The sequence below is a fragment of the Lipomyces arxii genome (assembly GCF_038497795.1).
Source record: "Lipomyces arxii strain Phaff 12-163 unplaced genomic scaffold V1512scaffold_15, whole genome shotgun sequence".
NCBI lineage: Eukaryota > Fungi > Ascomycota > Lipomycetes > Lipomycetales > Lipomycetaceae > Lipomyces > Lipomyces arxii.
The window spans coordinates 1-24,685 of NW_027117714.1; the positions used below are offsets into that span (position 1 = coordinate 1).

A 24,685-nucleotide genomic window follows, 5' to 3' on the forward strand; every position below is an offset into this window, starting at 1 on the left:
GTATTATGAGGAGTGCAATAACATAGACAGTTTAGTACAGAATACAGAAACACAGTAGTCAGTAGAATGAGGAATATTACACATATTCCAACAACAACCACACGCCGTCGGCCTCCGCCGCCCAACTCCTATTGTTAGAATGACTTACCTGAATCGTTCCTAACAATTTACTACTTTCTACTTCTACGTCGGCGCCTAACAGACACGATGCGATCATCTTGATCACTAGATTCATTCGTAGAATTTGACATTTTAATATTGTGATAATATTAAGTAGTAGTTTTGGAAACAGTTGGGTATCTTTTTAGGAGGAGTTTATGATACGCTCAACAAGTCTTTTAGAAAAACGTAAGACTAAAATTACTAGCGACTGAGGAAATCGTTAGACAATTCTATACTTATTGAAAATTTTTTTATAGATTTGTTAGACGTCATTGGCGCGCATTTCGAGAGTTCGATAGTTCGATGTATTGGCGTACGTTGTCGGAAGTTACCCGGTCGCACTCGTACTTGCCTCTGACGTCTAACAATAATTAGCTTTTATATTTGATTTTGTTTGCCTTTACAATGTAGTGTAAGTCTTGAAATTCTTAGCCAGACACGACCAGTGTAAAAATCCAGTGGGGCTCAACGATCTGTAATCTGCGGATTTTTTTAGAATGATCTACACAGATCATTTACTCGGAGCTGTCTGTCATTATTCTTCTGTTCATAGATCATCCAGATCATTTTTATGATTACCATAACCCGGTGGATCTTTCGGCGTAACTATTAATTATGCCAAAGTTATATCATGTGAGCATCAGTGTTTGAAAGTAATAAAATGTTACGCACTCTGGTTAACGGTGAGCGGCACCGTAGTAACACAAGACAGAAGACTGTGAGAGGCATCTAGAACGTTGCCACGCAATAAAGCAAAAATTGACCAAATCTGCTAATCTCAAGCTTCTCCGCAAAATGAAGTTCAATGTAGATTTTTAGAGTTGAGCCACTATGGGCCGACAACAGTGTTAAACGGGAGTCTAGTGGTATGTATTAAAAGGCGAAAAGGCTTTTAAGGTGTTAGTAAGTAAATATGGGATAGTTAAAGATGAAAAAAATCAAAAAAAGCAACCAGCAACATGCCTTTGCTATATTCGCCATATCGTTCTGTTGTCGTAGAATAGAAGGCTGGCAACAACGAGAAGGGTGCGTGATGATTCATCTTCCACCATGAATCGGTATCATAATGGATCTACTTTCGTACAATTCGCCTCAAAACACTCGTGTTTAATTAGCATAGGTAATCGGGTAGAACCAGCAAATCAAATGATTTTAACATAAATGGCAGTTCTACAAAAATACGTTATATGATGAAACTAATGTTAATTGTAATCTAATCATGAGACAACTGCTATCTACGCGTACGCCTCAGCTAGTTCACTCTCACCTTTGCCAAACGCAGCAGAAGCACGAGCCATAGTCTTCGACGACCGTGACACTGCATCAGTAGCATAAAAGTTCGTTATTATGCTTCCGAGCTTGGCTCCGTCACTTCTGATGGACTTATTTGAATCAACAAGTTGCGTCTTCACGCCAGTAGCTGCAAATGATGTGGGTTCAATCAGATCGTGACGAACTAGGTGTGGTGCAATCTCATTCATTCTTGACCGAATATCGTATATATCGTCATATGGAAGGGCAACACCAAGATACTCACTCACTGCACGAATCACCTTCCAGTCGTCTATAATTTGTTAAGTAAAATCACAAAGAACCCCAAAAAAAATTACCTCTAGCAACTCCTGGGGGACCTGTTGCAGCACGAGTAACTTGAACTCGGCCTTCAGTGTTGACATATGTGCCAACCTTTTCTGTGTACGCTGAACTTGGAAGGATAACATCGGCAAATTGAGCGCCTACATCACCATGGTGGCCTTGGTAGATGACAAAAGCATCTTTTGGAATATCTGACGACGTAATTTCGTCAGCTCCCAGCAGATAAACGACCTTAGGCTTTACGACAGCCAGATCTGGGTTGTGAGATGCAAATCCAACGTCATAGGCGCCGGAACGGGATGCTGTCCTTTGCAAGACGCTGTATGCATTCCACTCGGGTGTAATTAGCTTGTCGATATGCTTACTAACGAACTGGCCCAAGACTTCAAAATAAGTCTTTGAGTCAGAGCTCTCAGCCACTGCGCTGCCAACAATAATAATAGGCCTTTTAGCCTGTAAAAGCTTCTTGCCGAAATCACCTGCCAAAGCAGCCTTCAAACTGGTAGCATCATCTCCGAGATGCTCAAAGTTGAAAGTCGAATCGAAGGTCTCTCCAACAAGGCCTATCTCAAGGTCCGACCGCAGCCACTGCTTTCTAATTCTAGCGTTCAAGACTGCAGCTTCGGTTCGAGGGTTGGTACCTATCAAAAGGATACCATCAGCCTCCTCAATGCCATGTATAGTTGCATTAAACAAGTAATTTGAGCGCACGTCAATACCGTGCGCCAGAGGTGAATTTCCAAATGACTGGTCAAGTGCTAAATTTTCTGAACCAAGTCTGTTAACAAGATCTTTCATAGCAACCAAACCTTCTACATCCACTAGATGGCCGGCAATAGCCTTGAATTCATCACCCTTGGGCTCTAACTTCTCATAAGTTTGAACAATAATCGAAAGTGCTTCGTCCCATGTGACAGGTTCAAATCTGTCACCGTTTTTGAACAATGGCGTGGTCAGTCTCTGGGTCTTCAAACCGTCGACAGCAAATCTAGTTTTATCACTAATCCATTCTTCGTTGACATCATCATTCAAACGAGGCATGACCCGAAGAACTTCAACACCCTTGGAATCTACACGAATATTCGATCCCAAGCCGTCAAGAACGTCGATGGACTCGGTGCGCTTAAGTTCCCAAGGTCTAGCTCGGAAAGCATAAGGCTTGGATGTAAGGGCTCCGACGGGACAGAGATCAATGACATTTCCGGAAAGTTCTGAGTTCAAATTCTTCTGCAAATAAGTGCCAATTTGCATGTCGTTACCTCTTCCACTGGTTCCAAGTTCTGGTGCTCCGGCCACATCGTTAGCGAATCTAACGCAGCGTGTGCAGTGAATGCACCTGGTCATTTCAGTCTTAACCAGAGGACCAATGTCTTTATCTTCAACAGCACGCTTTCCTTCAATTTCACGGAATCTTCCTCTGTCTGATCCATATCGCATTGCTTGATCTTGAAGATCACATTCACCACCTTGGTCGCAAACAGGACAGTCAAGAGGATGGTTTGCAAGAAGCATCTCCATCACTCCTTCACGTGCTTTAAGAACTCTTTCCGTATTTGTATGAACAACCATTCCGTTTTGAACAGGAAAAGCACAAGAAGCAACAGCCTTGGGTGCTCGTTCGACATCTACTAGACACATTCTACAGTTTCCTGCAATTGCCAATTTCTCGTGATAACAATAACGCGGAACCATAACACCGGCTTTCTCACAAGCCTGGATCAAGGCCTATTAATAAATATTAAAATAAATTCAATCTCATCTATATTTAATCGTAACATACCGAGCCAGCTTCAATCATGACCTTCTTGCCATCTACTGTAACCTCAACTTCAGCCAAAGCTTTATGTCCAGCAGAGAAAGCACGACGATAGATTGGCGTAATTCTAGTTGTCGCTACGACTGGATTGCGTAGAGCTTTAAGTTGTCGCGCTATCATTGCCGAGTGAGTCTGAAGCTTTTAAAAATTGAGCTCAGGAACAGTGATTTTGTGTGGTTCGGATCCTTGAACGTCACTCGACTTGGACGCCCCCTGATTGGGTGAGTTAGTCATGATACATATTACTGTGAGAGTATTGAATATATCAGAATGGGTATTACATAAACCAAATTTTTTCCTAAATTTCTTTCCTTTTTTTTTTTTTTTTAACTCATTTTTGTGTAGAAATTATTGTAGAAACCTTTTTGTTTTTTCTTTTATCTAACCAATTTGGATTCTCTACGTTCTACACTAGATTACATAATCGTCTCTAGCTGGAGCTCTTTGACTGGTCACTACCAACTGGAAAGCTTGTTCCTTACCAAGAAACGAACATTTCTTCATTACTAATATGTTCACTGTCTTCTGATTTCGATTTTAATAAAATAATAAACCTCAACAACATAAAAACTAACAATATCTTCTACACTCAACATGATGCGATAACGCGTCGTAAACACGTGGCTCGACGCGTAAAAAACTGCAAGCCGCATGGCTTTCACACAACTAACGCGTTCTGTCCCTTTGCTTTACTCTGGTTTCAACTCGCCTTTGATTACTTCCATTCCAGGTTTGACTACGTCAAAGGCACAAAGATGACAACTCAACAAGCGGTTGTACCTAAATACGCACATACTCCAGGACTGACGCGTCTCGAATATTCAACAGACGGCAAGTTCTTATTCACAATCGGATCCAATCGCTTGATTCGCAAATTTACTGTCGATTCTCAAGATGAGCCCGTTTCAATCGAATATCATGAAAATGATATTTTGGCAATTTCTACCTCAGTATGTATTACTTCAGTTCCCTGTTGCAATGGCTAATTTCACCCTTAGAAATCGCATTTTGCGACTTGTTCTGAAGATGGCACTGTAGCCCTGTTTTCTATAGATACATGTGAAGTGCAGCACATGCTGGCTCGTCAGTCTTTGCCAATTCATGACATTGCTTTTAGTGGAGATGGATTATGGGTTGCTATTGCTGGAGAGTAAGTAATGAGTTTGATTACGACGTTAAATTCTAATTGGCAACGTCAGAGATACAACGGTTAAGATTGTCAATATAGTTGATATAACTAGAACATTGACTTTATCTGGTCATCGGCAAAATGTGAAACATTTGTCATATCATCCAAATGGCGCTTTAATCGCGACAAGCAGTACTGATGGAGCCATACGCATCTATAGCATTAGCTCAGAGGAGCCTAGACTCATAAAAACAATTGAAAATATTACAGTCGCTGTTGACGCCAATAGCCAGGTGTCAACTAAAATTGCATGGCATCCTGACGGCAGAGCATTTGCTACGCAAAATAAAACTCATGGTATAGTTCATGTTTGGATGATAAGTTGTGTGTTTGCTAACAGTCGAGACTAGATGTTGTCACCGTCTCTCGAGAAAAATGGAGCATTGAAAGGGCTTTTGTTTCTGGCCATAAAGCTGCTCTCAACGACTTTGCCTGGTCCCCTAACGGGGCATATCTTGCAACTGCAGGAGCCGATGGTAGAATAAACATTTGGGATACTAAAACACAGAACATTATTGTTAAGCACGACCACAACAGTCCCACATGCGTCCGATGGCATCCCAACAAAAACGTTCTTTCCTTTACCACTGACAAAGGGTTACTTTACACTTTACCGAACATAATTCCTGCCAGTCTTGATCCACCGTTTGGTAGATCAATATATCCCGCACCACTGATCGTCGACCCGGACGCAGGAGGTTTTCCAGTCCGTGAAAAAGCAAATAGGTCTCTTTTACATGCTGACGATGTTGATTTATCTGACACTGATGAACGAAATTGGATTGAAGATGATGACGGGGCCGGTTATATTCCCGATTTGATTGCTGACGAGGATTCGCTGGGAGGAAGTCCAGGACTTCGAAAACGCCCATTCGGTTCCCGCGTCCCACGAGACGCTGGCAGCAAGCGACAAAGCTTGGCTAGATACCATGAACCGTTCCAGCCTGGTAGCACTCCATGGAAAAATGAGAGACGATATCTTGCACTGTGCTCCGTAGGTTACATTTGGACTGTGCAGCAAGACAGGCACAATACTGTCACCGTCAGTTTCTTCGATAAAAGCTATAATCGCGAATACCATTTCACGGATCATTTCTTATACGATAAAGCTTGTCTTAGTATGTCAGCCAACGTGTTTATATACTGTCGTACTAATTGCGATCAGCTGAAAAAGCAGCTCTTTTTGCTAGTTCCGAAGATGGCAGTGGATTGAAGACACGATTGTTTTTTCGGTCCCATAGCAGTTTGGTCGACAGTTGGGATTTGACCTTCGATGGAGAATCTACAACTTGTAAGTTAATTTTTAGAATGTGATGGTCTGCTAACTAAGTTCAGCAATTGCGCTGTCGCAGACTACTGTGGTAGTATGCTCATCAAAAGGATACGTCAGGGTATACAACCTGCACGGATCTCTTCTAAGAATGTATCGACACGCTAGTAATCCGGTTGTCTGTTGCGCCTCGTTTGGTAATCTTGTTATGATTGTTAGAGACGACTGTTCTGGAGGGCTAGTGTACAGTATTGAAAACGCGAAGTATGATGAGACGTTTCAAAAGAACGATACAGTCGACATCTCACGTCACAGCGACTTGACTTCTCTATTTTTCTCTGACGATGGGGTAGGCAAATAACAATATGCTGGACAACAGTCTAACTTCTAGGATCCATGCATCTTTGACTCTGATGGTGTACTACTAGTGCTGATGCACTGGCGACAGCCGCTTCAAGCTAAATGGGTCCCTTTGCTGGACACAGCAGCGCTGGGTAGAAATAATCCTGGTGAGTCATTTTGGCCGTTAGGTATTATTGGCTCCAAGTTTCAGTGCATCATTCTCAAGGTAATACTGGAAGTAATACTGCCTCGATAATCCATTAACAACAATCTAGGGCGGCGAAAAGTACCCTTATATTCCACTCCCTGTATCGGCAGAACTGGATATTAAAATTCCTACAGGTTTGGCTGCTAGTAGCGCAGTGGAAAAACAGGACAGAGAAGGCAGTAATCAGCAAGTTTTATCAGACATCTTCAAGCTTGAGGAGCAGTACCTGCGTATGACAGTTTTGTTTAACCTAATGAAGGATTCAATGCTGGCCACCGTTAGTGGTAACGAAGATGCCCTCTCGGACGAACAAAAGCTTGACATGTCCAGACAGGAGTTAGGTATAGACAAGATAGTGCTGCAGCTACTTCAGAGTACTTGCAAAGCGGGTATGAGGGGGAAGGCATATGGGTTGATTAGCTTGATACACAAAGAGCAGGCTTTGCAGGCTGCGGGAAAGATTGCACAGAGGTATGAAATGGAATCTCTTGAGGAAAAAATCAACAGAGAGCTTGAAGTACGAGTTGAAGACGTATTTTGATTGACAATTGTACTTTCTCTTTAAATATAAACGGTTCTTTCCAATGACAGTCCCTACCTAAATATGAAGCATTTGGCTAGAATCTATCAATGGTAACAAGACCGCCCTACAAAGGTGACAAATCACCTCAACGCCTAACCGTCTAGTTACAGTCTGCATTACCCCCACCAGACTAAGATGCGTATTGCTGGGAAGCTTTTTCCAGATACCGACTCGGTGTCTGTCTGACATTGATCTGGACGCCTTCGTGATCAGGGATAACCTTGGTTAAGTTCTGTCGGGCGCGCATGTTAGCATTGTAGCTGGCTGCGGATGATTCACTTTGACTTACCAAAAATTTCGCTACACAGCCGTTCAGCATTGCCTCCTCGCCTCTGCAACGGCTTAACGTATGATTGTTGTTTTCTAAGCAAGACCAGTGACTTCGGAAGCTGTCTGCGCAATGCTTATTGATATCGTCTAATCTATAGCCAGTATTAGCTTATAGTCAATGTCTGCATGCTCAAAACATACACAGAAATAGCACATCTAGTCACACGTCTTCCCTCCTTCAGACAGTCCTCTTGACTGCCGGCTTTGCTTTGAGACTTGCAAAGCATGAAATCTTCATTGTATGCATTGCATCGCGCACCGATGAAATAGCCTGTGCGTCAGCGATGATACTAAATACAGTTGCATAATTGAACTTACTGGCTGATAATAAGGGAGCGGAAGTAGCACCAACCTCTGGAACAGATGGAATACTACTGGGCAGCGGGGTGGAATCTGCTATGTAATAAGGAAGTGACTTTGGTTCTTGAGGATTGGCACTAGTCATTTTGCAGATTTACAATTTTCGGTATATATATATATATATGTGTCGCTGTGATTTAATCACGTAGCCTGCAGTAACTAAAGCGCCTCTATTACTCGCAATTCCTCCTGAGAAGTTAGTTTCGGACTCTTCAACAAGAGTAAGATAAAAATAGTGCGCTCTGATTTGGCGGTTGTCATAGTTGAGAGCCGGGTAACGTCTTGTCACGTTTGACGTACACACACTCCTTCGCTGCTTTTACTTAAAACTACTCAACAATTATAAAACCTCATAACAGTAACAATGTATAGGAGAAAATTAAGAAGCAGTGGAAAAACTCGAAACACAATGTGTAAGAGATGCTAGTGTTGGCCGGTTGCTTGTACAGAAGACAAGTTGTCTTCGTAGACATAAATAAACATTTTATATTAGATTGTGCCTAACGAAAGAAACGGGCACGACCGCAACAGTAAAGACAATCTAATTACCAACCCTAATTGTTTTCACATACCAAATCCAACGCACCAGCCCCTGGCAGTGTTGGGCATCCCGTTTGTTCGTGTCGACAGCCCGACCTCATCCATGAGACGTCTGTAACCTTGTGAAGGGTGAAACTTGAATTGGACGAGAACATTTTGAACAGTAGATACAGCTTGTTGCCGTATATCTACTTCCAAAAACGGAGTTGTCAGAATCTTATATATCACCAACGGACCTTGTGCGCTGTCATTCAAGATCTCTTCAAGTACACTGTCGTTCGGGCTATTAAACAATGCATCAAATATCGCTCGTCGAGCCTCTGGCTCGGCACGATTGTTGACAACTTTCAATACAGTCAATGAAGCCAGCTTATGTGTACAGAGAGACACCAGGTATGGAATCAGTCTCGGGGCGAGAATACGGTGTCTGTTTGGCAGCGTACAGGTATCCAGAAACCATGTCAGCAAAAGTGCACCATTCGCATTTGTGGCTAGCTGAACTGAGTGCAAAGTGATCGCTGCCGCCAAAACTCGTTGCTGCTCTTTGTTTGCATAATGACTCTCCAAGCAAGCTCTCATCGCACGGGCGCCAAATCGTCCTTGAGCGATATCCCAGAACCTACTCAGCATTGTTTCAAAGATAAAATCATTGTACGGCGCATTAAATCTGAGACAGCATTGCAGAACATAGTTGCCAAATTGATCTAAAAATAAGTGGACGGTATAAGGTCGTAGACTATCAGCAATTATTTTCATCTGAGGTGGTGTGCGTGCAACGTCGATAACCTTTTGCGCTGCCCAAGTACCGTTCTTATGCATACCGAGCTGCGCCAAGTATGGAGACAGCCGCATAAGCATTTTGGTCTTGACTTCTTCCGAACAGTTATCAAACAACTTTTGGACAACGGTATTACCCAAATAATCACTAGACAGCTCAACAAGCTCGTCGAGCATGTCCATCGCACAATTTTCAATCTCTACAGCTGAGCAACTAGCATTATCGATTCGTTTACGAATTTCACGTAATTTTGGCGCATCGTAAACACGATTCGGACTCGGATCCGGTAACGGAGGAAGCTCATCAATAAAATTTGTGAATGATATCGCGCTGGCAAGAGTACTTTGAGTTTGAATCAACTCCTGACTGTCTGCACCGTATTCCTTAACAATGTTAATTATATCATAGTCCATGTCACGCAATGTTCGCGCTGGCATTGACATCAGCTTGTCTAGCTTAACAGTGTCCTTGATAGTATAAGCATTGTCGTTTGGGCTAGCTTCAATCAATGTCGGTGTGACTACCTTCGCATATCCAATTCTCAGTGCTCCTAATCCCGGAAATACTTCTGTACCATTCAGAGCCGCTTTAGCTTGTATAGCCGATTCCACACTAGCGTAGTTCACAAACCCACAAGCCTTGTTGGACAAGATCCGAGTAGACTCAACAGGGCCAAACGGGCTAAAAACTGAAGTCAGAAACGATATTGTAGCCACCGCAGGAAGATTGCCAATCCAAAGAGCGCGAGTCGGACCAACTGTTTGATCGTCCAGCGAGTTCACAATGGTAGATTCGTCGGCTGTGCTAATATCCCCGCTTGAAAGAGAAGACGAGGACTGTTCCATTGTTTGCGCATAATCTACTCGTGGGAGTACTTGTGTGTAAGACTTGATTCTAGATTGCAACTCGGGACCGACTGTTGTACGTGACCTAGGTCGGGATCCTGCCACATAATGTCGTCCTAGTTGGCTAATTTGATCGAAATCGTGGTGGCCATCTTGCTCTTCTAGTAAACCTTCAAGCGTTCCACCGTTTTGGATGTCGTCGTATCGTTCTGAAGCGTTCACTGAGTAAGAACGCAGTCTGTTCACATCAGTCCGTAAACGAGCCATGTCTGACAAGTAGGAAGGGGTTGCCGAGGAACCAACACTGTTATTGCTTAATGCAGACATACGTCTTCCATTGACGTCGGAACTATCCTGTACCAATCTACTACCAGTCGATGTGATTGGACTCGGCTGAGGTGAATCCTCTAATCCTAAATAATCGAGAGTGCTTAATGCTGGCATATTAGGCGACAAGGGGCTTGAGCTGTCATTCCATGAATGTTGAGGAAAAGCAGGAGATGCAAATGAAGTATAAAGAGATGGACGAGGAGTAGGAAGATTTAAAGATCCGGATCGATATCTTGACTGTGCAGATTCAAAGTTATTTGCCGGTGTGTTTGAAGAACCATTATAAGATTGTAAAGAAGTAGGCAGTCTAAAGTTACTGTCAAGTGACTCGTGGTGTATGTTGTAAGACGAAGGTAGTGGCGATGGTACTGTAGTTGGTAGAGCGGATTTAGAAAAAACCGTGGATTCAAGAGGATTCAAAAACTGCGAATTCCCTATTGCTGACGACGATAATCGTGACGGAAGAGTGCCTGCTCTAGCGCGTTGACGGTAATTCGGACCGAATGCAGAGGCCGAGGATGAGACATCAAGCCCTCTCGGTGAAAGACTTGAATCGAATGGGTGGTGATTTGAAGCAAGATCGTTTCCAATGTTAACAGAATCAAACATCATATCTCTATCATGATTCTGTGGCAGTAAAGAAGAGCCGTGTGTTATCTGAGGCCAGTATGAGGCATCTTGCGATTGCAATTCCCGAGCACTGATAAATCGTTAGACAATGCACTAAGTCAAACACAACTGTACGACGCACCGTTGTGAATAATACCTTGGGTCAAATTGCGATGGAGATGCTGAACTCATGCGCATCAACTGAGGACGTCCAGCTGTACTTGATAAAAGTTCTGGTTGAGGTGCTTGATTTTGGCGATCAGACGCTGCCATCGAGGGCGGTGAGCGCCTCGGAAAGTTCGACATTTAGGAATCCAGGATCTCTGTTAGAGTCAATTTGAATGTATCGAATTGAAAACCGTATAGTAAATAGATACAAAAATGTTTAACTGAGAGCACCAGTTTGACTATTTACTATAGTTGAGTTCCAATATTGTCTATTTGGACAAGGAGTGAAGTCAGCGAAAAAAGGTATGGCTCCGCTAACAGATTCTCTGACAATAATTAAACAAATTTGAATCAAAGAATGCAATTGAGTAAAATTAAACTTTTTACTTATGTACCATTAATAAGTTAGAGAATATTATAGTAAAGTACACTCGAGAAGGAGAGAAAAGGCGCAGAAGAAGACCGAGAAAACCAAATTGAACATTGCTGCGGCGTACATCAATTAAAGTTTGAACTTTGTTCATTTGACACTGAATTCTTTCATAATAATGAATGATATATTTTACGTTGTGTACTTTTCTGTTTGTGTAAACCATACGCTTCTTCTTAGATGAGTGGTCTTTTCCAACGAGAATCCACTTAACCCAGCAATATTTAATGATAGGAAATGATATATTTTCAAACTAAATCTCAAAAACTACAACTTTATCTTTTCCACAAACAGACGGAAAACAAAAAAAGTCCTTAGAAAGGACGAAAGCAAAAATTACAAAGCCCAGACTAACCGAAGCTAGTTGGTAGCCACAGAAAATCCGCGCTGTGCAATGCAGACTCCACAGCCAGTTACCAAGAATTCTTGAGCTCTGGTAACGCTTTCAGGTAAGTATGAAAAAAGAAAAAGAAAAAAGGGAAAAATGTTGGGAGGAAGAGATCCTTTTATAATCTTGTCGCAGCATCAAACAGCCCTAATTACAACACCCTACATCACTTGTATTGGCTGAGCCCTATTACCCTAACCCTATTATATATATCAATTAGCCTTGACTAAAGGTAATTCTAACTGCAAGTCGAGTGATTGTTTCATGAATGTCCAATCATTATACACCGACATACTCTTAATTTAAACAAACTCCAAACGCTTAAAGACTTGTTTTCCTGCTAACCATTTGGTTCTCAAAAACTTCTCGCGGTGTAGCTGCTACAAGCGCAAATTCGTCAAAACTAAATGCAGATATAATTCTTGTCCGATCGAGCGCTGGAAAGTCTCGATCTGGTTCACCGTCTTCTTCCACGATTCTGAGCGTCCATTTGTTGACATCACACTCATCTTCTGTCAGTGGCGGTTTCCGTTTCTCCTCCCAGTATCGGTAAAGTGAATATCCAATTGTATCAGCCACCGTCACATACGGCTTCACTATAACTTCAAATGACACTGCCGGGGTTGCACTCGCAGGACGATAAACTTTCAACTTTAATGGTTTCAGTTCTCCGACTCCAGAGGTAGATGTGTAAATCTCAAATGGATTTTTCTCGGAAGTTTGTGATAGCTTAATCAAATTTGTAAGATTTGACACTTTCACGACTTTGACTTCAATCCTAGCCAGATCTCTGACAGATGCAGAGCTTACAAGTGGCGACGGTAATGTTTCAGATGATGCTAATGTAGAGCTTGTCACTGGAGAACCTGATGATAAATTGAGTTCCGCAGGCGCAGACTCGTGGTTCACTGTTTTTGATGGACTAATACCCGTGGACTGGTTTAGCTCGTCCTCCATGATCGAATCATCCATAGAAATATCACTCCAACCGGCGCGATATCTTTTGTCAAATGATACTGCCCGTCTAAATGATGATGACTGCAGAAACGTAATTCCTTCCTTACTTTCAGAGTTTCCAGCCAGTCCAATTTTATCACTTTGAGAGTCAACCTCATCATGCTGAACGTCACCGCTCTGTTGCTTTTTATGCTGATTTTTGCGGTTGTTCGTTTGGATGTATGTTGACAGCATCTGATCCACATCAGGAATCAGGTCTTTGGCTCTTGCCGGCATCTTTGAGAATTTGATTTGGCGAGCTGCCCGCTGTAATTCCTCAATTTCCATTTCATCGTTTTCTTCATCCAGGGTAGGATTTTCTGTGACTTGATCTCTCCCTGTCTCTGTCTCGTTAGATCCGTCACTATATAATTCATATTCAGAATCGTAATCATTTTCATCATCTTCAAAGTCTGAATCTGAGCTTCCGCCGCGCTCCGTACCACCCGACCGATTTTTCCTTCGTCTTTCTTTTCGTGTCCGAGACGCTCCTTCCATAGCTTCTGCTAGTTCATTAAAACTTAGTCCATTTGCCCGAGATTTGGGTGTACTGTTTGGACTACCAAGTCTGTCAGATTCAATAAACGTAGGGATAGGCGGCGAATACTGGAATTCTGGATCAAATTGCGGTGGTGAGTTTGTTCCTAAGCTTTTCTGACGATTGGTATCACTGATACCCCAAGCACGAGAATACAGCTCATGATCAATATGAATCACTCGTTCCCCTGCTCCATCTTGAAACTTCTCTAAGTACAGCTTTCTAAGAGAATAAAGCGCAAAGCTGCGGTCATGAAGTAGAGACATGGATCATCAGTGCAAACTCAAACTGCTGTAGATCAGACGCCAGAATTAACAATTGCTGTGGTATTGGTATTAGTAGTAATTCTTGTATACTTGAATAAAAGCCCTCTCGGTTTGTGAGTTTGCCCTAGGCATCACATCTAAACCTTATTCTCAGGAGTGCGTCCATCTCTATCCGATTCGCATCAACTCGAACTACAGAACATTTCCGTCATCAAAGACAAAAGTATGGCGCTGGGTACTGATCGATCTACGTCTTTGGTTTCTCAAGATTCGGGCTCTGAATCGGAGGATTCGGTTGCACCAGTCGAGCTACTTGTCGCGGGACGCGAGAAGCGTGCCACGGCTGGAAATCGTCTTCGCAGTTTACTTGATGTCGAAACTATAGATGAAAATGATGAAACTATGGGAATATTTGCAGAGACGGAAGATGATGATGACTTTCAAAGTGAGCAAAGCGAGGAAGAAGATGAAGAGGACGAAGCTGAAGAGGACGACGATGAGAAACAGAATGTGACTGTGCCGGATGATAATGAAGCAAGCAACGAGAAGGAATATACGAGATTCTCAAAAACGAATACAACGTTGAAAAGTGACGAAGTGCCCGACGACGAAATGTTTTCAGATTCGTCTGATTCGGAATACGATCGAATTGCTAATGCTGATGAATCGGATGCTGGAGAGCAGGAGTTACGCAAGCAAGAAAAAAGCGAGAAGGCACGCAAGCGAAAACGACAGGAGCAAAGAACAGTTGGCTTTAGTTTCACTAAGCCAACTTCTAAAAAGAGTGTTGAAACAGAGAAGCTTAAAGCTAAAGCCCCGAAGCCAGCTAGAAGATCTGTGATGCTACAAACAAGCGTGCGTGCTAGTGCTCGATCTCACACGGTCAAGAACAAAGAAGACATTATACAAAGACTACAAGAGGAAGAAAAACGAAAGGTACGATTGAAGGTGTAGTTGAAAATTGGGTATTAATACTCTGCAGGCTGATAATTTTGTCGCGCCCAAGAGTAAAAAGAAAACAGTTATTACACAAGCGGAGAGGATACAGCGGGCAAAGCTTATTGAGGAGGATAACGTTGCATCGCTTAATAAGTTTTTTGAGCAGGAAGTAACACGAAAAAAATCTCAAAAAGCGGCACTGTTTGCACAACGGCAAACTCGACTAGGACCGTTTGTCAGATGGAGAAGTGTAAAGGTTGAACTTCCAGTTCATCGTCAACGGCGCATTGTTGAAGAACTTGACGCAGAAGAGAAAAAGAACTTTGCGAAAAGAGCTTTAAGTGAAGGCAATGGAATTGACGATGGAAGACCTGAAAAGCGAAAGTACAAAAAGCGTGTCAAAGTGGACCCGTCAGATTTGAAACTAAGGTTTGCTGTTGAAATACACTTACCGCCAAAAGAGCTTAACGTCAAAAACGGAGTTCCTTTAACAGCGACGGCAGAACAAAAATCGGCCAACGGCGTGCAGCCTGGACAGACGGATGGAGCTAAGGACAGCAATATACCTCAAGATGCAATGAAGGAGTCACAGCGAAACGTTAGCTTAGTAGCACCTACCGAGTCGCTCATTGAGTCGCAAGCACCTGAAGTGTCGAATTCGACTGCATATCAGAGATTAAGCGAGGATGCTGTTATGACTGACAATAATGAAGCTCGATCGACAGCTTCCGAGAATCCAAGCGAGAGTGTTATTATCAGAGCAGAGAACAGTCATAGTATAGATGTTATTTCAGCACTTGTGGATAGCCCGAGCTTAGAAAATGATCGAGCAAGGAGGGAGGATAGTCAAATGACGGAAGTTGAGTCATCGCATGCGAATACACTTTCGCCCAGCAAGATCCTTGCGCCAAATACAAAGACATCTCCATTAAAGTCTACAGTAATAAACAATGAATTGGTGGGCGATGGTAAGCATATGGAAGTCACGAGTGAAGTCACAGACAGTCAGGAAGCCACATTGATAGCTAAGGATGGCGAAGTTCTGCCAGGATTTGATGAAACAAAACTAATTCAAGACGAAAACAAAGAATCGGTTAAAGAACCGTCTGGTGGCGACAAATTAACGCAGACCGCGATGGCGACGCCAAGTGTCAATCGTCAGTCGAGAGAATCATCACAGGAAATGCCAGATGTCAATACAAAATTTGACGAAACATTTGGCCCTTCGATTTTAAAGCTAACCCATTATTCTCAAGAATTGTTGTCATTTGTTGACTTTCCTTACAATCAAAGAATTGACGCGCCTCTGGTACGGTCAGTATTTTTTGGTTCACAAGCTGGAGACGGACGACCCCCAGCCAGACTACAACGCCACATATGCCCTATTTCTGGTAATCCGGCAATGTTTCGTGATCCAGTTACAGGAGTATGCTACTCTAATCTTGAGTCATTCAGAATTATTCGAGATGTGCTGTCAGGTGGTATGGCATGGAATACTTCGTTTGGTGATGGACTGTATTACGGAAAGGGGGATATAAAGTTTGAATATGCAGCAATGAGTAGTTCAGATGAAACTCAACATGGTGTCTCTTAACAGTCAAGAGGATTACATAATATCTAACAGTTTAAATTTAATAGTTAAAGTGTATCAAGTAATCAAAAAACGCTACAATAAAATGGTAATCAATAAATACAGTTATTTATAGATGTGCCAGGATAATTTCGACAATTTAAAGGAATTTGACGTGCATATGACAGAACATGCTGGCTGAACTCTGATCGTTGACTCGTCACAGACTTCGGCGTTCTTAGAGGGGAGCGAACAGACATTTTATCTGATTGAACACCTTTTACTCTTGTCTACGCGGCCTGTTACTATCTAATGTTTAGTACAATTTCTATGAGAACCCAGTTGAAAATATTTTGAAAGTTTCTAGTTGATACTTCTATTGTTGTTGAACCGTGAAACTGTAATGATTTGATCTGGAGTCTTGATGGAAGAATGCCGAATTGGTTTATATGCATAGTTTATCATCATAACAACAATCATCGGTGAAATTCCTATCATGGACGATCAGTTAGTTTCACTGGATCAAGAGGAATTGGTCGGTGAGGGCTCAAGTGTGTTTGATTCAAGCGCTGCCGATGTATCTTCTATTCGGGCTGAACTGGCATATGACGCAGGGAGCTCTTCTAGCTCGTCTGCAAGTGGTGCAGAAAGTGCGACTGATAGTATAAGCAAATCTAGCTCTCATGGATCTGTCTCTACTAATTCAGAATATACACCAGATGCAATTGTTGATCTGTCTATGATACCTACGGGATTACGATCTGAAATGGCGCTGGTTGCAAAACCTATTCGGAAACAGAAACGTGCTGATTGTCGCGAATTGATCGAGAAAGATGCAGACGGCAAAATTATTGTAAAGCGAAAAAGTCATCGCAAGTCGAAAACTGGTCGGTTGAAGTTGCTTGTGCGGTAGATTGTTGCTAAGTCGATAGGTTGCATTACATGCCGCCAACGAAGGGTGAAATGCGATGAACAACTTCCTGTTTGTGCTAATTGCGTTCGTCATCGAGGTAAACCATAGAAACAGATCTTAATTTTGGAAACTCATCATAATTTAGTGCGATGTGATTACGAAGCATTAACTCCGGGAGAATTGCATGACAGATACCTGTCGCAATTAGTTGAAAGAGTCATGTGTATGCTTTCAAGAAGAACTTTGGGACTTTTACGTCCGTTTGCAGCGTTACGGCCGTTACAGACACTAAATAATACAGATGTTCGACTTTTGCAACATATTTCACAACTTTCTACTCATTTTGTTGCAGTGCGTCCGGAGCATGCATTGATTTGGAAACAAGTTGGTGTGCAGAATACTCAACGGCATCCTTTTCTGCTTCATGCGTTTTTAGCTTTGGGCGCTGCTCATGCTGGTTCGCTAATGCAGAGTCCCGATTTATTTCGAGTGGCGCTCGAGCATAAGAATATTGCGCTACGTGGCGCGCAAGAAGCTCTATCGAACTTTAATAGAGAGAACGCAGAAAGCGTTTTGGCTGTGTCTATGCTATTATCATGGCAAGCTTTTTATACAGAAGACAGAGATCCCACAGGCGGCTCTCTGTTTGCAAGTTTAGCTCATGGAATCTACACCGTGCTTATCGCAATGGGATTTTGGAGAGACGAGTTTCCTGTCGCGGCTCTGTATTTTTATACAATTCGCCCTGAGACCTGGCCTCTGCCAATTCCATTAGAAGATGGTGCGATTAGAAACCAAATCTTTGGTTCGTTAATGACACACATCGCGCGTCTTCAGCCGCTTTGTCTTGACACAGTTAATCCTACTCGAAGACTGTGTTTTTCGGCATTGATGCGGGAACTTAATGCGTTTATTGCTATTTTAAATACCGGCGAGTTTGACACACACGCTCACGAAGAGCAGATGAGAATTACAGAACCCTTTTCAAGATGGCAGCAGTGTTTTGTTCCATCCGAAGCTGGACCGGCCAATATGCCGGTCGGGTACCGAGGCATTGGAGACTTGTCTATTTCTGAGTCGATACTTCACAGTTATTCAGACCCAGTGGTTCGGTTATTATTTGCTTATTTTTACGCGACCGGTCTGCTTATCGACGGGCTATGGCCGGCTACCCGAAGATCTGGATCGATTGTTACGCGATTAGGTCCGCTTGAATCTCTTCTTCGGGGGATTCGGAGTAGCTCAGAATGGTGGAACAACATCGATGGATACGCTTATTTTGCGTCGCGGGTTGTGGACTGTTACAAGGTCCGATCATGGATGCCAGTTGTTGACACAGCTTTACAGATTGAGTTACCGCCACGTGTTGTCGAGGTTTTGTGGTATGGGTTAATGGAGTCAGTATCTTTGAACAAGATCAGCCACATTCGATAGTGCTGCGTACAACAAGTCTTGAATTGTAAAGTAAAAGCGGTAGTGCTTTGCACAATGGGTCTTAGTTTGCAAGGTGAAAGCGTATGACTGATTAGATATATTACATAATTTATACACGAACTACTAAACCTCGAGTCCTTCTTTCAGCAAAGACATGAACACTTCGTGTGAGACTCCGGAATCACGAGCGAGCTGAAGCAAAGATTTAATTGAAGTTCGTATGTGGGTGTGAACTGGTAGTTCACTGTTTTTAGGATCAAGCTCGCTTCCAACGGCCGTTTCAACAGAATCATATTGCTTGTAGAATTCCACATCATTTTCTACAGTTGCGTCAATTAGCAGCTTTTCTTTCGATAGCTCCGGTTTCTTGTCATCTACGTCGTCGTAGCCATCCCAGTAAGAATCGTCATCGTCATCGTTTGCAACGTTCACTTTACCAACTCCGACCTGAGCATCTGCCAAGTCAACTGCCCATGCACGCTCGCGTTTCTGCTGCTCCAAATAATCCGAATCGCCGTATATATTAGCATCGCTTTCAATCATCGCTAGCTTTGCTTCCTGCACCCGCCATGCTGATTCTGACAGTTCCCAGCACCACACAACTTCTACACCGGTGGCAGGCAGCCAAGCTGAAGCAAGAATTGTTTCCTCGTCGGGTCTGGCAAACCCTTTAGCTTCAACTTTTGTAGATTCTGAATCAAATTCTTGCAGATTTTCACCATTAAGAATTGATTTCGACTCGTACAACTTTCTGGCAAGTATTGGTCCCAACTCTGGAATTTCCTGACTCGCTCCTGACCATGTAAGTAATTCAGCCCATTGATGCCGTACAGTCTCCAGCACGCGATCATTGTCGTAGTTTTGAGTTTCAGCTTTGACGTCGCCCAACTCAAACGATTGAATGTTGAATGACAGTCTAGCTCTTAGCAACGGGCTTAGGAGTGACAAAAACGATGCAGGAAGTGTAGGTGTGGCCGCGGCCAGACCGGGTGCTTTAGACTTGAAGTCGTTCAAAGGTAAATTATTAACAAACTCGTGAAATAGCTTGTGAAATTCGGGATTGGGTGGTGATGTCATTATTGTTCGCATATATTTACATCGTCATATTTATCACCGATGTTGTTCTGAGATAGTGCGGCTTTCCCCCACAAAAGACTTGAATTGAGTTTACTTAAGTAATCATAATAAATGAGAACCTCAAAAGTATTGAGTATTCAAATTACAAGTAGCTAATTCGAAGTCCCATTTTCAAAGTGTTTCGTAACTTCGCCAGTAATTGTGCTATAACCTGGCCTAAACGAGCACGGTTCTCTGGAACAGCAAGTGCCAGTAAAAACACTGATATTCCCAAAACATATTCAAGCAGTTTAATAATAACGTCAGGCTTTTTGAAAATCCGAAAAGCAAATGCCATCATGTCGACTACTCGTGGAATTGGAGTCTGCGATAATGGCACCGGTCGGTCGCCGTTCACATCAGTAACGTCAGTAATTGCCGTTTCGGACAGCATGGACGCACAGTCAGACCCGGTCATTTCTTTTTCTGCCTTCGGTGCTTTTGATTTTTCTAATACTGCTCTCTTGAGCTTGTTCAATCTCTCTCTGTCTTGACTTGCCTGGATTCGATCTTCAGCTTTCGACTTCAACCGGTCCAGAGCACTTAACAGTATTTGTCTCTTTTCTTCTGAAACTCTTTCATTACTATTGACAAATAATTCCGCCTCCTCCCATCGTTCACAGGCAGGAAGAATCACCAAGATGTAGAACTCTAAAATACGCATTTGGGCTTCCGTGGTCTCTTCAGCACCATGCTCATTTATATAGACAGCAAGCTTCTCGCGCACTATATTTGGTTTATTCATATGGCGTGCACAAAGCAATGATCTATATCTCGTCAATAAAAAAAAATTTCGACTTATCGCATAGCTTACAGGCTAAGTACCACCTCAGGACTTGGCTGTTGTGGTGATGGATAAGCCGCGTTAACCTGATCCCATATCGCACCTTGATCAACCAGCTTTTTAAAGTCAACAATTTCCGCTCTACTAAATGCTTGCTTAAGCTTGTCAGGAGCTGTGATGGCTATACGGTCCAGAATTGCCAAGTACAACTGCCACGACTTATTACGCGTAACTTCGTCAATATGTAGTGTCAGCGTAGATTCCTCGATAACTAATAGCAGTATTGAACTATACGCTTCTGGAAACTGCTTGTTCACAAAGAAGTACCGCGCTTTCTTATACAAGTGGCGTATTTGCGATTCCGGTGCAGCATGTGACGACGAACCAATAAAGACTGAACTAGACATCAAAGACCCCATACTCTGGCTCATGTCATCGTTCAAATGATTCTTTCTTGTATTTGTGTAAACCTCGGTCATGACTGTTTCTAGTTCTTCACATTCAAGTAAGCATTGCAGTCAAAAACTCGAGATGAGCCGACCCAGCAAACTTAAAGTCACGTTCTGCGGCTTAAATCTACTCAACCTCAAGTTACCCATGTTAAGTTTAACCTAACCCTGACTCCTGAATTTAAGCGAGCGATCAACCGAACTTGGGCATTTCCTTAAATCAGCTTTAGCATGGACGATGGCTCAGGTCATGCGCAATTATCTCAAAAAGGTAGTTTTCTTCAGAGTGCTTGGTGCGATTTAGAACTTCTGCGTGGTTTTTTTTTTGTTATTCTAATTATTTGAATCATGAGCACAATCAAAATGAGGCTGCAGTTGATTGCCCCTTTTTCCGTTGCTCATACCCAGACATGCATACCGCCACAATTTATGCGGCGTAACTTCTGATTATCTAGTTTTCCTGCTCTCATTCACTGTTCTTATTCTGCCTTTTTTTTCTTCTGTAGCAATCACTTAATAGACACTGGAATGCCGGCGTCAGATAGCCGACCATCGCGCAATAGCGTATCAGGCGTGTCTCATGGACGCGCTCTGGTTGGTGTCAGCTGCGCAATGTGCGATGAACCGCTCGAGCACAATTTTTGCAATGAACGCGTCGTGGAACTTGGTTGTGGACATTTTTCACACGGTGACTGCTTCAAGATTACACTTAAGAGTGCAGTAGATAGTCACGTTGCTCCTCTTGGCGCGTCCTCCCGCAGAAATGGTAACAAGGCAGCTATGCCGCAACTTGAGTGTCCTATATGCAACGCAATTGTTCAATCAGATTCTCTTCAGCTAGCAAGTCATATACCTGCTCGATCTCATGCAGCCCCGTTGGCTGAGATCCCACCGAGTAGTCTTATCCAGTCTTCTGGTGTGTCGACTCCGCCTCCCTCTTTAGAAGAAGAGCCAAGATTTGGCTCTAATTCCCACTTTCCAAAGCTAGGCCAGTCTTTGAGAATGAGGGCTAGCAATAATGGAGATAACAAATCGGCAGCGATCCACAGCAAGACTTCATTTTCATCATTTAAGGCAGTCTTGAGTGCTAGACAGGAAACGCAAGATTTTGGACCGGTTCAAACCGTCATGTCTCCTGCTTCTCTTATTGCAGAAAACGAAAATCTTCGCGAGACAGTGCGATCTGTGGCAAACGGATTGACATCTCAACGAAGTCATAGCGAGTCGACAACTTCGTTTACGTCACTATTTACTCCGTTGTTCCCTCCCCCGTCTGTTGCACCGCCTACACCCCCGAGTAAAAGACGAGTTTTGGATCCGAAAGTAAGCATTACATCTGCTAACCCGGCTGTTGCGCGTTCAAACGCGGAACAGTATTTGAGCTGCCTTGTGAAGATTGAGGTCCCGCACAATGTTTATTCTAGCAATTTTCTAGGCATGGCTTCTAAAAATGCCCACAAAGTTACTCCACAAACACCCAGATCAGATGATATGGCTTCATCTGAGCACGTGTATCGATATCTGAAGACAAGACTGCACAGTGTCGAGCGTTACAGATCGCTAGATTTGAGCCTGTAAGTCGTGTCGTCTTTGCTCTGATTGACTCGTTAATTTTTAGATTTGGACCACTCAGATTATGGGGATTACTCGGAGTAACATATAACGGTTCTCGCCAAAATCTTGACTGTTACTTGTTTGACAATTTTTTGCTATGCGTTAAGGAAAAGTTTTTTAATGCAGATTCAGACAGAAACGTATCACCGTCGAGTTTACCGAGTGGCAGTCAACTTACCATAAAGAGTTTGGTCAACCTGAAAAAGCATCTTACAGGTGTTGATCGTATAACAAACACAAACAGTTTTGACTTGAAACTCAATCTGTCTATGCCAGACTTCCAGAGTCTAACTCTGACTTGCCGCGACGACCTTGAACAAGAGCGCTGGCAGTTTGGGTTTATTAAACGGTCTGCAGATGGCTCAGAATCAAAGTTGTATAAATTTCAAAACGGGGAACGGGAGAGTTCAGATCTGGAATTGAGTGGTGCAAGCCGGTCGTCGCCGACTCGGTCGCAGTCAGACGCGCCGGAGCTAATGTCATACAACATCCACATTCCAGTCGATCTTGTATTGGCAATACCGGACACATTACGAGATAGTAAATTGTCTTTGGTTTTGGAAGCGCTAAGATTTATAATTGAATCAATTGGGCACAAAGATCGGGTCGGCGTGGTTGTCTACTCATTTGATGGGGCGTGGGATCTCTCTAGACGTGGCCTGCAGACTAAGAAGCAATGGGAAAACATGCTAGAGGTTATGGCAAAGCTATCGATGAATAAAAATTACTATTCTCGTGCAGATCCTGTCAAAGGCGCGCAGCAGAGTTTAGACCTACTTCGGTCACGTATAATAGAAAACCCGATATCTACCATATTTCTGCTGAGTGATGCGTCGGCCAACAGACGATCCATGCTGATTCCAGATGTCAGCTCGAACCACGGATCGATACAGACTTTTTGCGCAGCGGCTTCGATGTTGTCTGTTACTGTGCACTGTTTCGGTATCGGTGTAACACATGATCCTGATGACTTAGTTGAAATAAGTTCGAGCACTCAAGGCACGTACACATATATTAAAGACTGGGTCGAGGTTTCTGAATGTCTTGCCGGATGCCTTGGACTTGTATTTGGACTGTCACATAAGGATGTCAAAATTCTGATCAAGACTCCAGAAGAGAGTGCGGGTCGAATTTGCAAAATCGAAGGCGGCTTGATGTATGTTCTCAGAAACGCCGACCGAGAAGCCGAGGTTTCGCTTGGTGATACCGCGTTTGGAGCCTCAAGAGGTATAATTAGTAGGATGTGTCTACTATGTGGACTAACACTGTAGAAATCATTGTACAAATAGCTATTCCGCCTGCTGTAAAGCAAGCAGAAACTGCACCTTTTGATCAATGGGATGTGATGATGTCAGGCTTGAAAGCTATAGGTGACGATGAAGACAACATGAATTTTCAAAGACGAAGATCAGGTATTAGATTGTTGTCCTTTAGGGAGCGAGTAGAAAGTGTTGAAGAGGTACCCGTTTTGAAAGCCGAAGTATCTTTCATGCAATTCAACTCGACAAATAACAGTCGAAGATATCGAGCCCGGCCAGGGGCGCTACTGGTGGTTTTGATGTTGCAGGATGATAGTCAGGACAAGCCACGTAAACAATCTGTGTCGAGTACGGTGTCGAATCCACAGCTCACGCAAAGACGGTTTGAGCTGCTAGCAGCCGAGACTCTTCAACGAGCTGTCGTTCTAGTTGAGAATGGCAAGATAGGCCATGCCGGCGAGCTAATTCGGAGAACTCAAAAGATCTTGCAAGGTCTTGCAATGGGCGTGTTACCGCTTCCACCTGAACCAAAATCCGGTGGTAAACAAGGCTCAAAAGGTGCTATTGGGGGAATCGACTCCACGCTGTCAAAGGCCTTGAACTCTGAGCTGCAACACGCTCTGTCAAAGTTGAATGCGGACAATGAGATGTTTTTACGAGACACTAAAAAACGAATTTTGCAAATGGTTGGGATAACACTCAGTCAACGGTCTTGCACGACCAGATCAGCAATTGAAGCGTATTTTGCAGACAAGGTAAAAAATGTGCGAACGCTTGTAGAGATTCAGCAAGAATGGAGTCAGCAACAATCAGACTCAGCTGGTAATTCTCAGTGCGAATAATGAAAAGCGGTGTGTGTGGTT

General features: G+C 43.1%; 10 protein-coding genes across 10 annotated transcripts; 4 read left to right on the plus strand and 6 right to left on the minus strand.

The window, feature by feature from the left end:
- Positions 1–1,345: 1,345 nt before the first annotated feature.
- V1512DRAFT_265600 (uncharacterized protein) lies at positions 1,346–3,744 on the minus strand. Its single transcript, XM_066916929.1, has 3 exons — positions 3,539–3,744; positions 1,773–3,483; positions 1,346–1,726 (listed from the first exon to the last, which is right to left on the minus strand). Exons 1-3 carry the CDS (start codon positions 3,692–3,694, stop codon positions 1,398–1,400), a joined length of 2,196 nt encoding a protein of 731 aa, XP_066770215.1. The 5' UTR covers positions 3,695–3,744; the 3' UTR covers positions 1,346–1,397.
- Positions 3,745–3,917: 173 nt separating this feature from the next.
- V1512DRAFT_241518 (WD40-repeat-containing domain protein) lies at positions 3,918–7,171 on the plus strand. The gene is made up of 8 exons (XM_066914259.1): positions 3,918–4,524; positions 4,573–4,724; positions 4,774–5,060; positions 5,114–5,881; positions 5,929–6,054; positions 6,099–6,382; positions 6,425–6,601; positions 6,651–7,171. The coding sequence occupies exons 1-8, from the start codon at positions 4,330–4,332 to the stop codon at positions 7,122–7,124; spliced, it is 2,463 nt and encodes an 820-aa protein (XP_066770216.1). The 5' UTR covers positions 3,918–4,329; the 3' UTR covers positions 7,125–7,171.
- V1512DRAFT_228134 (uncharacterized protein) lies at positions 7,102–8,061 on the minus strand. The gene is made up of 4 exons (XM_066913885.1): positions 7,815–8,061; positions 7,638–7,767; positions 7,456–7,588; positions 7,102–7,398 (listed from the first exon to the last, which is right to left on the minus strand). Exons 1-4 carry the CDS (start codon positions 7,939–7,941, stop codon positions 7,297–7,299), a joined length of 492 nt encoding a protein of 163 aa, XP_066770217.1. The 5' UTR covers positions 7,942–8,061; the 3' UTR covers positions 7,102–7,296.
- A 359-nt stretch (positions 8,062–8,420) lies between these two features.
- Positions 8,421–11,231, minus strand: V1512DRAFT_254383 (armadillo-type protein; the record flags this gene model as incomplete). Its single annotated transcript, XM_066914775.1, has 2 exons — positions 8,421–11,049; positions 11,101–11,231. The coding sequence occupies 2 exons, from the start codon at positions 11,229–11,231 to the stop codon at positions 8,421–8,423; spliced, it is 2,760 nt and encodes a 919-aa protein (XP_066770218.1).
- Positions 11,232–12,004: 773 nt separating this feature from the next.
- On the minus strand, positions 12,005–13,833 carry V1512DRAFT_265610 (stress-activated map kinase interacting protein 1-domain-containing protein). The gene has a single exon (XM_066916930.1). The coding sequence runs from the start codon at positions 13,742–13,744 to the stop codon at positions 12,266–12,268; it is 1,479 nt and encodes a 492-aa protein (XP_066770219.1). The 5' UTR covers positions 13,745–13,833; the 3' UTR covers positions 12,005–12,265.
- Positions 13,834–13,925: 92 nt separating this feature from the next.
- V1512DRAFT_241526 (YL1 nuclear protein-domain-containing protein) lies at positions 13,926–16,277 on the plus strand (the record flags this gene model as incomplete). Its single annotated transcript, XM_066914260.1, has 3 exons — positions 13,926–14,680; positions 14,727–15,086; positions 15,318–16,277. Exons 1-3 carry the CDS (start codon positions 13,970–13,972, stop codon positions 16,275–16,277), a joined length of 2,031 nt encoding a protein of 676 aa, XP_066770220.1. The 5' UTR covers positions 13,926–13,969.
- A 29-nt stretch (positions 16,278–16,306) lies between these two features.
- Positions 16,307–18,728, plus strand: V1512DRAFT_265613 (uncharacterized protein). Its single transcript, XM_066916931.1, has 3 exons — positions 16,307–17,140; positions 17,186–17,263; positions 17,312–18,728. The coding sequence occupies exons 1-3, from the start codon at positions 16,750–16,752 to the stop codon at positions 18,598–18,600; spliced, it is 1,758 nt and encodes a 585-aa protein (XP_066770221.1). The 5' UTR covers positions 16,307–16,749; the 3' UTR covers positions 18,601–18,728.
- Positions 18,662–19,717, minus strand: V1512DRAFT_45266 (uncharacterized protein). Its single transcript, XM_066918394.1, has one exon. The coding sequence runs from the start codon at positions 19,687–19,689 to the stop codon at positions 18,724–18,726; it is 966 nt and encodes a 321-aa protein (XP_066770222.1). The 5' UTR covers positions 19,690–19,717; the 3' UTR covers positions 18,662–18,723.
- A 1-nt stretch (position 19,718) lies between these two features.
- V1512DRAFT_45118 (uncharacterized protein) lies at positions 19,719–21,167 on the minus strand. The gene is made up of 2 exons (XM_066918393.1): positions 20,531–21,167; positions 19,719–20,483 (listed from the first exon to the last, which is right to left on the minus strand). Exons 1-2 carry the CDS (start codon positions 20,977–20,979, stop codon positions 19,820–19,822), a joined length of 1,113 nt encoding a protein of 370 aa, XP_066770223.1. The 5' UTR covers positions 20,980–21,167; the 3' UTR covers positions 19,719–19,819.
- A 5-nt stretch (positions 21,168–21,172) lies between these two features.
- On the plus strand, positions 21,173–24,684 carry V1512DRAFT_265617 (uncharacterized protein). Its single transcript, XM_066916932.1, has 3 exons — positions 21,173–22,523; positions 22,568–23,790; positions 23,835–24,684. Exons 1-3 carry the CDS (start codon positions 21,478–21,480, stop codon positions 24,662–24,664), a joined length of 3,099 nt encoding a protein of 1,032 aa, XP_066770224.1. The 5' UTR covers positions 21,173–21,477; the 3' UTR covers positions 24,665–24,684.
- The last annotated feature ends 1 nt before the right edge of the window (position 24,685 follows it).

Bases quoted from the DNA above. Each gene is read 5' to 3' on its own strand.
- V1512DRAFT_228134 (XM_066913885.1), bottom strand. From the start codon at position 7,941: ATGACTAGTGCCAATCCTCAAGAACCAAAGTCACTTCCTTATTACATA. The intron at 7,589-7,637 runs GTATGTTTTGAG...TACTGGCTATAG, and splicing joins ACTAGATGTGCTATTTCTGT to ATTAGACGATATCAATAAGC. The intron at 7,399-7,455 runs GTAAGTCAAAGT...CGCGCCCGACAG, and splicing joins GCTGTGTAGCGAAATTTTTG to AACTTAACCAAGGTTATCCC.
- V1512DRAFT_265613 (XM_066916931.1), top strand. From the start codon at position 16,750: ATGGACGATCAGTTAGTTTCACTGGATCAAGAGGAATTGGTCGGTGAG. The intron at 17,141-17,185 runs GTCGGTTGAAGT...CTAAGTCGATAG, and splicing joins TCATCGCAAGTCGAAAACTG to GTTGCATTACATGCCGCCAA. The intron at 17,264-17,311 runs GTAAACCATAGA...ATCATAATTTAG, and splicing joins TAATTGCGTTCGTCATCGAG to TGCGATGTGATTACGAAGCA.
- V1512DRAFT_265600 (XM_066916929.1), bottom strand. From the start codon at position 3,694: ATGATAGCGCGACAACTTAAAGCTCTACGCAATCCAGTCGTAGCGACA. The intron at 3,484-3,538 runs GTATGTTACGAT...ATTTATTAATAG, and splicing joins TCATGATTGAAGCTGGCTCG to GCCTTGATCCAGGCTTGTGA. The intron at 1,727-1,772 runs GTAATTTTTTTT...AACAAATTATAG, and splicing joins TCCCCCAGGAGTTGCTAGAG to ACGACTGGAAGGTGATTCGT.
- V1512DRAFT_265617 (XM_066916932.1), top strand. From the start codon at position 21,478: ATGCCGGCGTCAGATAGCCGACCATCGCGCAATAGCGTATCAGGCGTG. The intron at 22,524-22,567 runs GTAAGTCGTGTC...GTTAATTTTTAG, and splicing joins AGATCGCTAGATTTGAGCCT to ATTTGGACCACTCAGATTAT. The intron at 23,791-23,834 runs GTATAATTAGTA...CTAACACTGTAG, and splicing joins CGCGTTTGGAGCCTCAAGAG to AAATCATTGTACAAATAGCT.
- V1512DRAFT_45266 (XM_066918394.1), bottom strand. From the start codon at position 19,689: ATGCGAACAATAATGACATCACCACCCAATCCCGAATTTCACAAGCTA.
- V1512DRAFT_45118 (XM_066918393.1), bottom strand. From the start codon at position 20,979: ATGACCGAGGTTTACACAAATACAAGAAAGAATCATTTGAACGATGAC. The intron at 20,484-20,530 runs GTAAGCTATGCG...GACGAGATATAG, and splicing joins CCTGAGGTGGTACTTAGCCT to ATCATTGCTTTGTGCACGCC.
- V1512DRAFT_241518 (XM_066914259.1), top strand. From the start codon at position 4,330: ATGACAACTCAACAAGCGGTTGTACCTAAATACGCACATACTCCAGGA. The intron at 4,725-4,773 runs GTAAGTAATGAG...TGGCAACGTCAG, and splicing joins TGGGTTGCTATTGCTGGAGA to AGATACAACGGTTAAGATTG. The intron at 6,602-6,650 runs GTAATACTGGAA...ACAACAATCTAG, and splicing joins TTCAGTGCATCATTCTCAAG to GGCGGCGAAAAGTACCCTTA.
- V1512DRAFT_265610 (XM_066916930.1), bottom strand. From the start codon at position 13,744: ATGTCTCTACTTCATGACCGCAGCTTTGCGCTTTATTCTCTTAGAAAG.